General features: G+C 39.1%; 2 protein-coding genes across 7 annotated transcripts in view; one reads left to right on the forward strand and one right to left on the reverse strand.

Moving 5' to 3' along the window:
- The window catches only part of DENND1A (DENN domain containing 1A), a 506,616-nt gene that overhangs the window by 21,570 nt on the left and 467,924 nt on the right, over positions 1–17,122 (forward strand). The gene's annotated exons all lie outside the window — the stretch shown is intronic.
- LOC129517762 (40S ribosomal protein S29-like) lies at positions 9,083–9,253 on the reverse strand. Its single transcript, XM_055337836.1, has one exon. The coding sequence runs from the start codon at positions 9,251–9,253 to the stop codon at positions 9,083–9,085; it is 171 nt and encodes a 56-aa protein (XP_055193811.1).

Genomic DNA, 17,122 nt, shown 5'->3' on the forward strand with positions numbered 1-17,122 from the left:
AAGTGGTCTCAGTATGATACACATTAATTCATTCATGCAAGGCAGAAATGTAGGTGTTTTTTTTTTTTCGATATCTCCCATATTATTTGTCCTTTTAGTATTATGATAAAGTGCTGTCAAATTTACCTTCCTGAGTAGGACACAAATGTGAAACTTCATAAGAGTATTGGAGATGTTAGACTTAACAAAATTAAAATCTTTTGCTCATCAAGTCACTCTTTAGGGAAATGACAAGTCACCAAGTTCTAAAAGCTCAATTTATAAACTCTTACAACTCAATAAGACATTCTAATAAAAATGGGCAAAAGATTTCAACACTTTATAAAAGAAGATATACAGATGGCAAATAAGCTTATGAAAAGATACTTAGCATCATTATTCATTGGGAAAATGCAAATTAAGACTACCTTGAGAAATCCCTGACACATCCAGTAGAATGGCTAAAATTAAAAAGACATTATGAAGTGTTAGTAAGAATGTGGAGCAACTGGCACCCTCTAGCTTTGCTGATAGAGATAAGCCTTGGTATTCAAAACCAACTTTATGGGTTCATTTTCCTGAGCTTCCCTCTTTCTATTATATCCCCAGTTCCCTGGGGCTCCCTGTTTGTTCTGCTGGCCAGAAAACTGGGGCTTTATTTATCCTGTTCTGTGCACTTCCCATGACTACATCTGTAGTTCAGACCTACCAGTGGGAGAACACAGAAGAAAAAAAAGTAATTGCGATTTGCCCCATTCTCTTAGGTTTACACTACTAATTGGGAAGGAAGGTGGTTTTTTTTTTTTTTTTTTTTTGAGGGAGGTTCTTGACTCACCTCTTTAGGTACCTGTAGATCCTCCTTTCCCATTCCTTGAGCCTGAACTAAAATTAAAATGCTTTTCCTGGAATTCTGTGCTGTTACTGACTTCCAGTTTTTGGGCTGCTTTATGTCCATACCAAGTGATACTGGAGGAAAGAAAATGGTAAAAGTATAGTTTATCACAGACATAGTGAAACTTTTCTTATCTTCTACCCCAATCTGTCTACTATTGTTTACCTTCTGGATTCCTCAAATAGGTGCCCCATGAATTCTACCCTGGTTGTATAGATGTGTTTTATACCTGTGAGAGATAAGATGGAGTATGCCTACTATATTTTGCTTGGAATAAAGAACTTCCAGATTTCTTTTTATTTATTTTGCTCTGCATTCATTGGACTCCTTGAATGTGTGAATGTGTATCTCTTGTCAGTTTTGGAAAACTTTCAGCTCTTTTCATACCAAGAACTAAGTAAAGATGGGAATCCAAAAAGGTGAACAGAACCTTTAAACCAGCTTGGGTTGTACCCATTCTCTTTACCTCTTCTGGAATATTGATTAGTCTTAAAATTTCTGTGTTTTTTGCTTTTTTATAATTTCTGACTCTAAACACTGTTCTGTGTAATTTCTGCAAGTTCATGAAATCCCTTTCGTTGTATCTCTAATTCATGTTGGTTGTGACCTTTCTGCTCATAGCCACCTATTGAGTTATTTTTTCTTATTTTGAGAAATAATTTGTTCTTTTTCAATTTTGCTTGATCATGTCATAGTTTTATTATTTTCAATCCTTTTATTTCTTTAAGCTTATTGAACATTCCATATCCTGTCTTTCATAATTCCAGTATCTGAAGTCTTCAAAAGACAGATTCTGCCATCTTAGATTTCTGAGGTTCTTATTTATAGGCTTTCTTTTGGGGGGCGGGGGGGAGGAGGTTCCAATTTTTGCCCATAAACTCCTGTTTCTTGGAGCTGTGTGTGTGTGTGTGTCCCTCCCTTCCATTCCTGGATTGAGTTTTTTGACCATTCAGTAGCAGTCTCTTATGAGGGCCAGTTTGTGGTTGAACTTGCAGGAAGATTGCCAAGTTTCGAGAGTAATTGTTTTCATTATAGTTCCTGAGATGTGTATGTGTGTGGATGGGTTTCTATCTTGATCACCTTTGTAGTCTCAGTTTAAATTATGAGGGTTGGATATATATTATACTTTTTACCCCAGGCTGGATGTTACTTTTGGTTTGTATTTCTTGAACCCCATTTAATTGAGAATGAATCTTGCATTGGGCAATGTAAATGCCTTCATAGGCAGAGCTAGTTTTTGTGTTTTACCTACCCAATTGGGTTCCTATCTTCATTCAGTTCATTTTAATCTTCCTTATTTCCTTCCAAGCTCATCTGTGTATTTATTTGAGAAGATAAAAACATCCATTGTTTATAATTATTTTCAGTAGAGGATCGGGAGTGTACTTACTCTGTCCTATTGCTAGAAATGGAATTCACAGCTTCAGGTTTTCCAAGTTTGAACCTGATTTAGTACTGTTCTTCAAACTTTACATGAATACTTACACCTCTACTTTGATCATTTCCCCTGCTTACAATCTCCTGTCCTCCCCACCTAGCTGAATTCTGTTCACCCTCTGAAAAGATTCTACCCTTTCAAGAGAAGCATCACAGAGTGCCCTAGTCAGTAGGTCACAAATATTTGGAATTTGCACCAGTAAAACCATTTTTTTTAAAGATTTTATTTATTTGACAGAGTACAAGCAGGGGGAGCAGCAGGCAGAGGGAGAGGGAGAAACAGACTCCCCGCTGAGCAGGGAGCCCAATGTGGGACTCATTCCCAGGACCCTGGGATCATGACCTGAGCCAAAGGCAGATGCTCAACTGACTGAGCCACCCAGGTGCCCTATGTACCAATAAAATCTTAAAAACAAGTTTTGTGGAACCACAAGGCAAAGATTATCTCCCATCATCATTTTTGAAAAGAAATTACATTTTTACAGCAAAGTGCAGGAAGAACATGTCAGATTCAGGATGGTTTTGAAATTTGAATTAAATCCTTTCATATGGAAAACCCACTGCACTGTCCCTAGTTCTCCCCCTCATTTTGCTACTGATTGTGAAGAGGCTCATCACAATGACTGTCCACAGGTAATCAGACCCATGGTCAGGAGGGAGGTCTTCACCTTGCAAGGCTACAGCATTTAGCTTTACCAAATATGCAGCACCTCGTCATGTATTTCCTCATGGCAGCTCATGTTTGATTGTTTATCTTTACATTTCATTATGTTTTATTTCCTTGACTAGGTTGTAAGCTCCTTAAGAGCCATTATATGTATGTATTTAGATTACTCATAAATATGTGTTGAATGAGTTAAATTTAGATGCCTCTCATGATAGTTGAAACCTAGAAATATTTATAGAGCACACATTTGAGTATATAACAGCTTTGAATGTTGTTTATTTCTTGAGGAAAAAGAAGTTTAATATGAATCATGAGTCTCTTATTCATCTCACTTCTCCTCAGGGAAATTCATTCAGTTAACAAACTTACTGAGTGCTTGTTAAAAGCCAGGCCTTTTGTTAGAGGCCGAGAATACAAAGATGAAATGAAACAAGGTTGCAGTCTAGTGGGTAATAGTATATGTGAGTAGAACCTGTGGAATACCTCCTGGGAAACCTTATAAAGTAGAACTTTGAAACAAGTCTTGTGACAATGTAGAGAGCAACTGAGTTTTGTAAGGGAGTCAGGGAGGCCTCCAGAGAGAGCAGGGCATTTGTTCATTTATTTATTCATTGATTCAGCAAACACCTCCAGTGCCTACTATTTGCCAAGCACTGTTGTAGATGCAACAGTGTAGATGTAGATGTGCAAATATGATGTTTGGTGATACAGCACATTTTAGGAAGGAAATTGTAATCAAGAACAGAAGTCACAACAGACCTGGGTTTGAGTTCATATACTGCTACTTACTAGGTATTTGTCCTTGGAGCAAGCTATTTAATTTCTTCAAGACTATTTTATAAAATGCACAAAGACTCCCTTACCTCACAGGATTGTCATGTAGTTATAATGAGGTGTGGTATATAAAATGCTCAGCACAGTTCTCAGCTCTTCTGAAATTGCTCAATAAATGGTAAATATACATACAAGGCTCAGGTGATTGAGGCCCTTTGAGTGGTACAGGTTGGTTGGTAGCCGGTAGTGGCAGAAGCTGAAGGGTATAGCTGAGGCTCAATTGCAAACCTAGTTTGTCATGCTAATTAGCATCTTTATTTCTGAATGCATTGGGGAGTCTTGGATATTTGTTTTGTATTTTTGTCTTTATTTTCTAAATTGTGTTGTGGCATGTGGAGTTTAGCACAGTAGTTAGGAGCATGGACTCTGGAGCCAAAGTGGCTGGCTTCTTGTCCCAGCCTCCTCATTTCCTAAATGTGTGACCTCAAATGAGTGCTTGAACTGTCTGTACCTTAGTTACTTCACTGGTAAACTCTATAATAAATATACCTATCTTATATATTTGTTTTGTTTGCATATATGTTTTTTGAGCTTTTTTTTTTTTTTTTAAGATTTTATTTATTTATCCATGAGCGACACAGAGAGAGAGAGAGAAAGGCAGAGACACAGGCAAAGGGAGAAGCAGACTCCATGCAGGGAGCCCGACTCGGGACTCTTCCGAGTCTCCAGGATCACATCCTGGACGGAAGGCAGGCGCTTAACTGCTGAGCCACCTGGGGTGCCCTTGAGCTTTTTTTTAAAAAAAAAAAAAAAAAACAAAAAACAAAAACCACAACGTATGGAACCTTGTGTCAGAGGAGCCTTATTTAAAATTTAGACATAAAACAGTAATAGTCGGGATGTCTGGGTGGCTCAGTCGATTGTATGCCTGACTCTTGGGTTTCAGCTCAGGTCATGATCTCAGGTTCATAAGTCAAGCTCTCCACTGGGCAGAGAGTCTGCTTCTCTCTCTCTGCTCCTCCTCCTCCGTAGTGGGAGTGCTGGCTCTTTCTCTCTCTCTCTCAAATAAATAAATAAATCTTTAAAAAAAAACCAGTAAAAGTAGCTCTCTGTGATGGGTCTATTTCATTTCTCTTTCCTTCTCTTCCTGTAAGGCCTCTGATACACCTCTGCCCTACTCTGAAAACCACTGCCCTGGAAAAGTGAATGTTAGGAAGCCTGGGTGGCTCAATCAGTTCAGTGGCTAACTCTTGATTTCTGATCAGGTCATGATCTCGGTTGTGAGCTCGAGCCCTGCATCGGCCTCCCTGCTCTACTGGGAGTCTGCTTCTCTCCTTCTTCTGTACCCCTCCAAATAAATCAATCTTAAAAAAAAAAAAAAGAATATCTTTCACTTAAATATTCATTGAATTAATATTCAGGGCAAAGAACTTTTGCAAGTTGGGAAAATAGCGTTTGTATTAGTGTTGAGTCAATGTGTGTATATATATATGTATATTTAAGATTTTATTTATTAGAGCAAGAGAGAGCATGAGCAGGGGGTGGGGAGAGGGAGAAGCAGAATCTCTGCTGAGCAGGAAGAGCATGACATGGACTCGATCCTAGGACCCATGGACCACTCGATCTCCGGGATCATGACTTGAGCTGAAGGCAGACGCTTAGCTGACTGAGCCACCCAGGTGCCCCAATGCATATATATTTTTAAAGATTTACATATTTGAGAGAGAGCATGTGCATGTAGGGGGAGGGACAGAGAAAGAGAATCTTTCAGGCAGACTCTCTGCCTAAGTAGGAGCTGATGTCGGGCTCCATCGCATGACCCATGAGATCAGAATCTGAGCCAAAACCGAGTCAGAGGCCCAACCAACCGAGTCAACCAGGCACCCGTACATCAGTACATCAATATTTTGATATAAAAATCATGAGCCTTTTTATATTAACTAAAATATAACTTTATTTTTCAAAAAAAAGAAAAAAGATTTTACGGAACTTTTTAATTTAGAATGCCAGAGCTATAAGATGTCAGAACTGGAAGAGGTCTTTCCTAGTGACCTGTTAATAGATGAGGAAATTGGATTCTGGAGAGGATCTTTTAAAGCTATGCTACAGCCAGTCCCCATGTGCTGTGGCTTAGACCTCCTGGCTCTCATTTCTTTTCTTTTTTTTTTTTTTTTTAAAGATTTTATTTATTTATTCACGAGAGACACAGAGAGGCAGAGAGCAGAGCGAGAAGCAGGCTCTATGCAGGGAGGCTGATGTGGGATTTGGTCCTGGGACCCCAGGATCACACCCTGGGCTGAAGGCAGATACTTAACTAGTGAGCCACCCAGGCGTCCCCTGGCTCTCATTTCTTGCTCAAAGCCTCATAGGTAGTTCATTGTCAGAAGGCAAGAAGATAGTTTTTTGCCATTTTAGGACTCCTGCTTCTTATACCTCTTTGCAGTTTTACAGTATGTATTCTTGGCTTTAATGTTGACTTTGCTCTAAAGGGTTACTTGGTGAGTCTCTGGGTTGTTTTTAGTTGGTCTTGGAGCTCTTAGAGCATACCTAAGGGCCTGGACTTGGGCTGATTAGGTATTCCAAGATGTCTTTCCTTGTATTGATAAGTTTTCATGGTGTGATTAATTACCATCTATCCATAAATCTAGAGAATAGGTAAACTATGAAAAATAAAGATGGTCTAAATTAAAAATGGATATTGTCACTTACCTGGGTGAGTAAGCAGACCTACCATAGCTGAAAATCATAAGGAAAATTAAAGTTGTTTTCCTCTGTGTTAATGCTTTTTTTTTTTTTAAAGATTTTATTTATTTGAGAGAGAGAGCACAAGCAGGGGGTGTGGCAGGCAGAGGGAAAAGCAGGCCCCTATTGCTGAGCAGGAAGCCTGATGTGGGGGCTTGATCCTAGGATCATGACCTGAGCCCAAGGCAGATGCTTAACCAGCTGAGCCACCCAGGTGCCCTATTAATGCTCTTTATATTAAAGAAGCAGCAGACATGTGAACTGGTGTCCATGACTGGTCACACAGAGCCTCCATACTCCTAGAACAGTCAGGAGCTAATAAAGTACCGTAATTAGGCCCTCAGAGCACTCTCACAGCCTTTAGGCCCTTTTAGTCTGTCAGGGACCATGCAGACTCTTGAATTGGATTTTCTGTCTCTCTCTCCTTCTTTCAGTTTTATTTATTTTTCAAAATATTTATTAATTTATTCATGAGAGACACACAGAGAGAGGCAGAGACATATGCAGAGGGAGAAGCAGGTTCCCTGCAGGCACCTGATGTGGGACTTGATCCTGGAACTCCCAGATCACACCCTGAGCTGAAGGCAGACACTCAACCTCTGAGCCACCCAGGCATCCCTTCTTTCAGTTTTTTTTTTTTTTAAGATTTTATTTATTTATTCATGAGAGACACAGAGAAGGCAGAGACACAGGCAGCCGGAGAAGCAGGCTCCATTCAGGGAGCCCGACATGGGACTCGATCCTGGGGCTCCAGGATCACACCCTGGGCTGCAGGCGGCGCTAAACTGCTGTGCCACTGGGGCTGCCCCTTTCTTTCAGTTTTAAACACTGTTAAGTGGGTCCTAAACCTGGCTGGCTATGCACCAGAATCACCTGAGGAGCTTAAAAATTTTGGGGGCCCCACTCTGGACCCTCTCAACCAGAACCTATGTATGGGACTTGGGAATCTGTATTTACAAAAAGGTTCCTCAGGTGAGTTTGTTGAAATAGTTCACTGACTAAGTTCTAGAACAGGTCATATAATTGATGCCAGCTCTGAGACTCAATTCTGGATTCTTAGGAGAGAAAATCTGACTCAACTTTTAATCCTGGTCCATTTATGTTCTAAGGGAATATTCCTATATTTTGCTTCTTAGTGATGGATGAATTTATAACAGTTTTCAAGCTATGTTCCCATAGAACTTTGGTGTTTCATGAGTTGCTATTAAAAGTGAATGATGCTGGATATTTTCCCATAGGTCTCACAAACACATGTAAATGGACAGAATATTTCCATTTTAAGTAAAGATTTACTTTTTTTAACAGAAATTCTTAATTTTGATGTAATCAAACAATTTTTCACATTATGGTTTGTGTTTTTTTTTTTTTTTTTTTTTAAGATTTTATTTATTTGACAGCACAAGCGGGGGAGTGGCAGGGAGAGGGAAAAGCAGGTTACCTGCTGAGCAGGGAGCCCGATGCAGGGCTTGATCCCAGGACACTAGGATCATGATCCAAGCTGAAGGCAGATGCTTACCTAACTGAGCCACCCATGCACTCCACATTTTTTTTTTTTAATGTTTATTATTTTTAGGAATCTCTACATCCCATGTGGGCTGGAACTTACAACCCTGAGATCAAGAGTCACATGCTTTTCTGACTGAGCCAGCCAGGTGCCCCTTGTTTTTCCCTTTGAAGTCTCCTTGATTTCTTCATTTTCAGTTAGTATGCCTTTTATCTTTCTTGCCTTATTGCCTTGGCTGGGCTGTTTAGTGTAATGGCGAAGTGGTGAGGGTGGACATTCTTGCTTTGTTTGCAATCCTAGAGGGAAGGTATTTGGTCTTTCACCATTAAGTATGATGTTAACCATAAGTTTTTCCATGGAGATCCTTTATTAGCTTGAGAAAGAGCCCTCTCTATCCCTAGTTTTTTTGAATTTTTATCATGAATGGGTGTTGAGTTTTATGAAATGCTTTTTCTGCATCAATTGATAGTATAATTGTGATTTTTCTTCTTTAGCCTATTAAGATGGTAAGACTATTAACTGATTTTCAGTATTTAGCCTTGCATCCCTCGAATAAACTCCACTTGGTCATGGTATATCTTGTTGAATTCCATTTACTAATATTTTGGTAAGAATCTTTGTGGTTAAAAGGATATTGATCTATAGTTTGTGTGTGTGTAGAATTTATATTTTTGGTACTGTCTTTGGTTTTGGTATTAGAGCATTTCTGACCTTGTAAAATGAGTTGAAGTGTTTTATCTTCTGTTTTCTGGAAGATATTGTGTAGAATTGATATTCTTTTTTTTTAATTGAAGTATTTTATTTTTTATTTATTTTTAAAAAGATTTTATTTGTTTATTCATGAGAGAACAGAGAGGCAGAGACATAGGCAGAGGGAGAAGCAGGCTCCCTGTAGGAAGCCTGATTGCAGGGCTGGATCCCAGGACCCTGGGATCACAACCTGAGCTGAAGGCAGATGCTCAACCACTGAGCCACCCAGGTGCCCTGAAGAGTTTTTATTTTATGTAAAATTAGTTAGCATTAGGGTAGGTATCTTGGGTATCTGCAGTAGGTAGATGTCTTGGATAAACCATTCAAGGAAGCTCACTTAATCCAACTTAATGAAGCCTATACCTCTCTCATACTGATGGAAACACTGGCAGCACATATTGGGACTGTACTTCTGGATCAGACTATGTGGGTTTGAGCAGATGTGGCAAGAACAAGAACCCTGGCCAAATTTCCTCAGGTGGCTCCAGTAGAATTGCTGGTGACCCATCTTCCGCTCTAGGATGCAACAAGACAAAAGGTAGAATAGGTATTAATTCTTTAAATGTTTAGTAGAATTCTCCGGTGAAACCATCTGCATCTATTGAGATGATCATTTGACTCACTTTTACTTAGTTCATGTAGTTACCATTTCTGATGCTCTTTATTTCTTGGTATAGGTCCATATTTCCATCTGGCATCATTTCTTTTCTGCCTGAAAGACTTCTAAAATTTCTTGTAGTGCAGGTCTGCTGCTGCTGAATTCTTTCAGCATTTGTAATGTCTGAAAAAAATCTTTATTTTGTCTTCACTTTTGAAATATTCTCTGGGAATAGAATTCGAGGTTGTCAGTTTCTTTTAGTACATAAAAGATGCTGCTCTACTGTTTGTTCACTCATTTGCCTTGTTTCTGACAGAAAATCTGCCATTTTAATCTTTGTTCCTATGAATGTAACATGTGTTTTTTGTTCTGCTTTTAAGATTTTATTACTGATTTTGAGCAATTTGATTATGATGCCCTAGATTTCTTCCTGTTTCTTTGGCTTGAAGTTTGTTGAGATTTCTGGATTTGTGCATTTATTGTTCTCATTAAATTTAGAAAGTTTTAATCATTATTTGGTTTTTCTACATTCTCCCCTCTTTGAGGATTCCGAACACTGATATATTAGAATGTGTGAAGTTCTTCCATAGGTACATTGATACTTTGGATCTGAGTTTTTTCCCTTTGTATGTTCCATCTTGGATAATTTCTGAAACAATATCTTCAAGTTCACTAATCTTTTCTTCAGTGTGTACTCTGCAGTTGATCCCATTTGTACTTTTCATTGTTTTTTAATCTCTAAAAATTCATTTGGGTCTTTTTTGAATCTCTTATGTCTCTTAATTTTGTGAACACTTGGAATACTGTTAGAACAACTGTTTGAATGTCCTGTTTTCCAATTCTAACATCTGTGTCAGTTCTAGCTTGGCTTCAATTGATTTTTCTTATTGTTATGGGTCATATTTTCCTGATTCTTTGCATGCCTGGTAATCCTTTTATTGACTGCCAGATAATGTGTATTTAATTTGGTTGGGTGTGGGGTATTTTTGTATTCTTATGAGTTTTCTTGGACTAATGGCAATGGTTTGAGGCAATCGAAGGCTCATCTCATTTCTTTTCCATCTCTTAAGAGATTGCTGTTCTTTGCTGCCTACTCTCTTTAAAACCATTGTTTCGTATATTGAGTGTGAAGAATTTGATCATCTGGATCTTGATTTTAAGGTTTGTTAGGTGGGACTGAAGCAGTTCTCAACCTAGGGCCAATTATTCCCAAATTACTAAGGTAATACCATTAGTAATACCTTATTTTATCCAATGCACTGTGAATTGTATTTTTCTACCTTGACTTGGTTTTTAAAACTTTTGTTTTTAAACAACCAAAATGTTGCAGAGAGTTACAGGAAATTAACAATGATGTATTACTACATTTAATCCTTTGACCTCATCCAAGTTTCAGTGGTCCCAGTAACATTTTTTTTTTTTTAATTCTAGTGAAAAGATCCAGTTTGGAATCATACAGTTATCATGTCTCTTTGTTTTCCTTCAGTCTGGAAGAGCTTTTTAGTCTTCCCTTGATTTCTATGACCTGACATTCATCCATCCATCCATCCATCCATCCATCCATCCATCCATTCATTATTTTAAAAGATTTTTAAGAGAGTGAGTGAGAGCCAGAAGGAGCAGGGGGAAGGGGGAGCGACAGGAGGAGAGGGTGAAGCAGACTTCTTGCTGAGTAGGGAGCCTGATGTGGGGCTTGATCCTAGAACTCTAGGATCATGACCTGAGCTGAAGGCAGATGCTTAACCAACTGAGCCACTTAGGTGCATGCATTTATCTATCTATCTATCTATCATCTATCTATCTATCTATCTATCTATTTATGACTATTTATTAGAGAGCACAAGCAGGGAGGTTGGCAGAGGGAGAAGCAAGCTCCCCGTTAAGCAGGGAGCCTGACCTGACACAGGGCTTGATTCCAGGACTCCAGGATCATGATCACTTCAGCTTCTGAGCTGAAGGCAGATAGCTTAACCGATTGAGCCACCCAGACACCCCTGACCTGACACTTAAAGATTAGAGGCCAGATATATATATATAATATATATATATATATTTTAGAAGATCCTTCAATTTGAAATTGTCTGATGTTTCTTAAGATTAGATACTGGTGAAGCACCTTCAACAGGAATATCATGGAAATGATGCTACTTTCTCATTGCATTCTAGCAGTTTGTCTCATAACTTATGTTAATTAATGAGTTAAGGTAGTTTTTGCTAAATTTATATGCTAAAAAAGTTACTCTTTTCCCTCTTGCAATTGGTATTTTGTGGGAAGGTACTTTGAAACTTTGTAAATGGCCAATTTCTCATTCAATTTTCAATTCTCTTGTTTATATCAATGTGGACTCATGGATTCCTGTTTCATTTGATGGGTTAATAATCTGTTAATGTCATTATTGAATTTGATGCTCAAATTACCCCAGATCTGGCCAGTGGGAGCTTTTTCAAGCTGGTCTTTTGACGATTCCAATCATTCTTTGAGCATTTCTTTGCTTTCTAACACAATAAGATGTTCCAACTCATTTTGTACTTTCTCTGCCCCAGCCCTGGAATCATCTATTTCCCCAGGGAGCTCTGGTTCTTGTTAGAGAAGAATTGTATTTAGAACCCAATGTCTGAGTACTAGGTATACTCATTGTTATTGGTGTGTTGTTGCTGATAGGCCCTACCAGTACACACAGCCAGCAAATATGTGTATGTTTAAAAGTCAGGTTACATTTACATTTTATTTCCTTATCTATATATTTATTGAAAACCTTGAGTTCACACCAATACCTCCAATTCAAATCCAGCTCTATAGAATTCATTCTATTTTCTTTGTAACCTCCTTAGTGAGAAAGCAGGCCCTCCTTACTGGTCTTGGGCTCCAATTAGACTCAGTATCCCTTCACCCCTACCTCATGTGGATGTTCTCCTTCTTCACCTTGCTTTCCTAGGGTCACAGTATCTACTCTGGTGGTTTGACATGCCCCTGCCCTCCCCACTGCCCTGTGGGTACCTTGCTTGGACTCTGACTCCCCATCATGCTGAGCAAGCTGCCCCCAACCCCATATGGCCAACCTCTTCATATCTACCCAGGCTTCCACATCCTACTTTAGGGTGCCATTGTGCTTGGACATGCTCCTCACCCTCTTGGGCTCTATGGGGCAAGCTCCTCTCTTCACTTATGTTTCAGTATCTGAGCCTGGCCGTCCTGTGTGTATGCACACATTTCTCACTCCACTCAAGTTCTGGCTTTGCATGCCAGGCTGCTCTCCCTGACTGAATGCCTTCTTTATCCACTTGGATTTGGTGTTGTATTGCCAGGCCATCCCTTAGCATGGATGTCCTCCTATGTTGCTCATCTTCTGACATCTCTTGTCAGGGACCCTGAGGGATATTTTCCTCACCATGCTCAGGCTGACACCCCACACTGGGCCATTGCCCAGATGGACATCTATGTTGCTTTGCCCATGTAATAACTTTAGGACTTAATTGTTCAGAAAGAGCAGAGGAAAAGTTGGGAAGGAAAGGGTTTTAAATATTTTTTAAGGACATTAATGTTTATCATTTTTAAGAATAATTTTAAGGACAAAAATGTTTAACAGTAATAGATGTGATTTTTGCAAATGTTATTAATCTAATTGAAGAGTATATTTTACATGGCAGCTCAGCATGGTGGACAATTTCTTAAAACAGTATGGAGTATTGGGGTCCCTGGGCAGCCTATTTCATTAGGTGTTTGACCCTTAATTTTGCTTAGGTCATGATCTCAGGGTTGTATGATCAAGCTCTGTGTCAGGCCCTGCACGCAGCAGGGAATCTGCTTGAGATTCTCTCTCTGTGTCCCATTGCCCCTCCCCCTGCTCTCCAATGCACATGTTCTCCCTCTCTCTCTCAAATAAATAAATACATCTTAAAAAAAACTGTATAGAGGGCAGCCTGGGTGGCTCAGCGATTTAGTGCCACCTTCAGCCAGGGCATGATCCTGGAGACCCAGGATTGAGTCCTGCGTTGGGCTCCCTGCATGGAGCCTGCTTCTCCCTCTCTCTCTCTCTCTCTCTCTCTGTCTCTGTCTCTCATGAATAAATAAATAAAACCTTAAAAACAACAACAACAACTATAGAGTATTGCACATCACTGAGGGGTGTGCAAGAACTGTTTTTCTTCTTGGAATGCAGCTAAATTTCTTCCATTAGCTTGCTTTGTGCGGGGTGGCATGAGAATCTTTACATAGACATATATGGAAAGGTGAAACTTTGCAACTCCTTGCATGACAGGATCTGTGTATCTTTATTAATCTGATCCTGAGAGCATTATTAGAAATGGAAAGTTAAGTGTAAAATCTTGAAACGACTTGTTTGTGTAATTACACAACTAAGTTAATCACTTTCTAACAAGTCTCAACAATGACTGCATTCTTCTATGGAGGTGTTAACTTGTTATGGGTTAGAAAGCACCCTTTGATACAGCATTTTCAGCCTGGAAAAACGGCTTTAATTTCAGAGTTCACTGAAACAAATGGAGACTTGTTGGAAATATTAACACTACCCTTTTGCTTGTTTGTCTGGCTTAAAGAAATAAATGTTTAGTAGATGGTGTTTGCTAGCATGTTACAAAGTGTATGCAGTTTGTCTTGACTATGTTGTCAACTTTAAGACAGTTGAACTGGTATGAATTTTGAAATAGACCTCAGCTCCCTTAGCATGTAAATTTGTAACTAAAGAAACAGTGTGGTGAAGTCAGATCATTAGTCTATAGAGAATAGGTTGCTGTTTTGCTTGATAGATATTAGCTGGTTTGAAGATTTGATGGCTGTGAAATGAGTAAGGGGTCCTAACACTGTGTATTTCAAATTTGTAGCTCTAAATAACACTTAAAAGGGTTGATGGCCTAGCATTATAGCATGGTTACCATATGCAGCAAAGATTCATTTTGTGAGGAGTTAGTGTTATATTTTTCTCCTAATCTCATAATATGTTGTAATTGAAGAAAAGTAGTCCTAATTGAAAGCTGATGGTCCAGCAGAGTGATCGATAGCATGATACTCTAAAACAACAACAAAAAAACCCATTAAGTTTTCCTGCTGCCTGAATATTGTCAAAGCTTTTGTCTGTTTCATGACTTCAGGCTGAGTGTACTTAATCATTTTGAGAACATGGCCCTGAGCACTGAGCATGGCCCTTCCAGTGAATCACTGAGAATTGTGTTCAGAAGAGTGGTATTGAATAGAAATGCTCTCTTGGCTTACTTTCAGGCTTCATTCTCCTGGAAGAACTGAACAGACTCCCCTTCTTTCACACACATTTTAGCTGTTTGTGTGTCATTTTTCTGTATTTAAGAGCAAAGGCTGTTGTCAGCAGGTGTGACTTATTGATACCTTTGACTCCAAAGGAAAATATCTCTAAAGAGTAACAGTCATGTGTAAGCAGTGTGTATTCAATAAATTACCTCTTGTCGGAGAGAGAGAAGCCCTTATTGGGAGCCGGAAACCACATGTTAGGTGTTGGGGGAAGACTCATTCATCAGACACTTATTATGTCAGGTGTCGGACCAGGGTTATGTGAGAGGACAGTTGGTGCCCTCAAGGAGCTGCCAGTCTAGAGGGGAAGGTGGATATTTAATCAGAGGTACATTGGCAGTTCTCCACTGGCTGCACGTTGGAATAAGTTGGGGGAGCTTTAAACAAATACTGGTGCCTGGAGATTCTGATTTAATTGTTCTGGGGTGTGGCCTGGGCTTTAGGGCTTTTTAAAAGTCCCTCACATAATTCTAATTGCTTCAGGGTTGAATGTTGTAAGAACTGCAAGAAAGTGGGAAAGAGAGTGGGGGAAACACAGGGTGCCCTGGGAATGTGGAGGAGGGGCACTTAATCCTGTCTGGGCTGTGGGCATGGGGGGTTGAGAAAGGCTTCCCAGAAAAGAGGAAGTGTCTGAGCTGAGGCTTGGTGAGTGAATTTGTCAAGTGCAAAAGACTGGAAAGACTTTCTTGCAGAAGAGCATCTGAATAATGTCAAATGGTAAAGTGGTTAGAGCTTTGGATGATCCACGTTGATTCAGCTACTACTTTGCTTTGACTTTGGCTAGTTTATCCTGACTTCCAGTGTTCTTCTTTTTAAATGGGGTAAAAACACATATAGGATAGTTGAAGATCAATTGAGATAATGCTTGTGAAGTGCTTAGCACATGCCTAGTACATAGAAACAGTTAGTAGTGGAAGTTAGTATAGTAATGACGTTACTAGAGAACCAGAGCATGGTTTGTTCAGAGGGCTACAAGTAGTCTGTACAGCTGGGTGTTAGGATATAAGTCTGCAGGAGGTAAGGGTAGGTGGCAAAAAAATAAGTTGCTTGGCAGGTGGGCAGAGTTCCAGATCATTGAAGCATAGGAATGTAAGGCAATTAATAGTGGGATATCATGGGAGAACCAGGACATTTCCATGGTAATATGTTAAGCTATATCATGAAGTGTTCTGGGAAAACTTGGGTCCATATTGGAAAATTGGCTCTGAATATGGTCTTCTCAGCATCATTACGTCTACTGAATTAGCAGTGAGTGTTAATAGGACAGAAATAGGTTTTTCGGTTCCTTTAGCCAAGTAGTTAAAAATATTGAGCATCTTGAGGAGTAATGGAGGAAATAAGCAGTCTCAAGGTAGTCTCAGAGACTCTCTGGGAATTGTTAGGCTTAGTTGTTTATAGGCTTAATGAAAATATTAAGAGTTTCTTGGCCATTTGCATTTAGAAGAGACACTTTTAAATTTGTTTTTTGATTTGCAGAGAAATAGAAAATGCTTCCATCTGCATTGGCTTCACTGGCCCTTAAAATAACTTATGTATATTTGTTGGTATGTTATATAACTTGTCACAACATTAGTCACCACTTCTTCCATAAGGCAACATATAAGTGATCATGGATAAGCATGACTCTAACTTATAATTATAGTTCAATTTGTTCTTAGTGTTTTAGTAGCTTCTTTCTTTCTTTCTTTCTTTCTTTTTTTTTTTTTCAAGAAACTCATAATCTTTGGCTCTATGTAATAGAGCTCTGGCAGCTATTTGAACTGAGTGAAAAATTTAGGTAGTTTTATTATTTCTCATTAGAATGAAGCAGTAACTATGGATAGCAATAGAAGAGAAGTAAGCTTCAGTGCTTCTACAAATGTTTTTCTTTGAAATCTGTTTTTTTTTTTTTTTTTTTGCAAAAGCACTGTTGAAATGATGGATAATTGAGGTATACCTTAAGTTTATTTTATGTTGTATGTACTGAATTATTCGTTTAACTTGTCCAGCGGTTCTTAAAGTGGGATCACTAGTCCAGCAGCATCAGTATTAGTTGTTAGTAAACAAATATTTGGGTACTTGTTAGAAATGCTAATTCTGGGGTCCTCCACCGCCCCCAAAACTCTGGAGTCGGGCTGGAAATCTCTCTCTTCACATGCTAAAGTTTGAGAATCATGGAAGTGTATAATACTATCATTTACTGAAATCTTTCAGACCCTAGGAAAGACTGGTCTGTCTTCCTTTATTCCTTCTACTCAGTATTTGATTCTGGCTATATGCCCGACTGTTTAGGTTCCTGGGAAACATTAGTGGGATGTGATCAACAAAATCCTTCTCTTGCAGTTTACATTCAGAGAGGGAGACTGACAGTGACCAAGATTGTAATAGGTATGCTAAGGATAATTAAAGTTAGATGGTAGAGAGTGTATTGGGGAAGGCCTTTCTGAGGAGTTAAACTTGAAGGTGAGTTTTGAATGACAGAAAGAGGGCCACCTACATGAAGATTGATGCAAAGGGCT

The sequence above is a fragment of the Nyctereutes procyonoides genome, unplaced genomic scaffold, assembly GCF_905146905.1.
Source record: "Nyctereutes procyonoides isolate TBG_1078 unplaced genomic scaffold, NYPRO_anot_genome, whole genome shotgun sequence".
Taxonomy (NCBI): domain Eukaryota; kingdom Metazoa; phylum Chordata; class Mammalia; order Carnivora; family Canidae; genus Nyctereutes; species Nyctereutes procyonoides.

Bases quoted from the DNA above. Each gene is read 5' to 3' on its own strand.
- LOC129517762 (XM_055337836.1), bottom strand. From the start codon at position 9,253: ATGGGTCACCAGCAATTCTACTGGAGCCACCTGAGGAAATTTGGCCAG.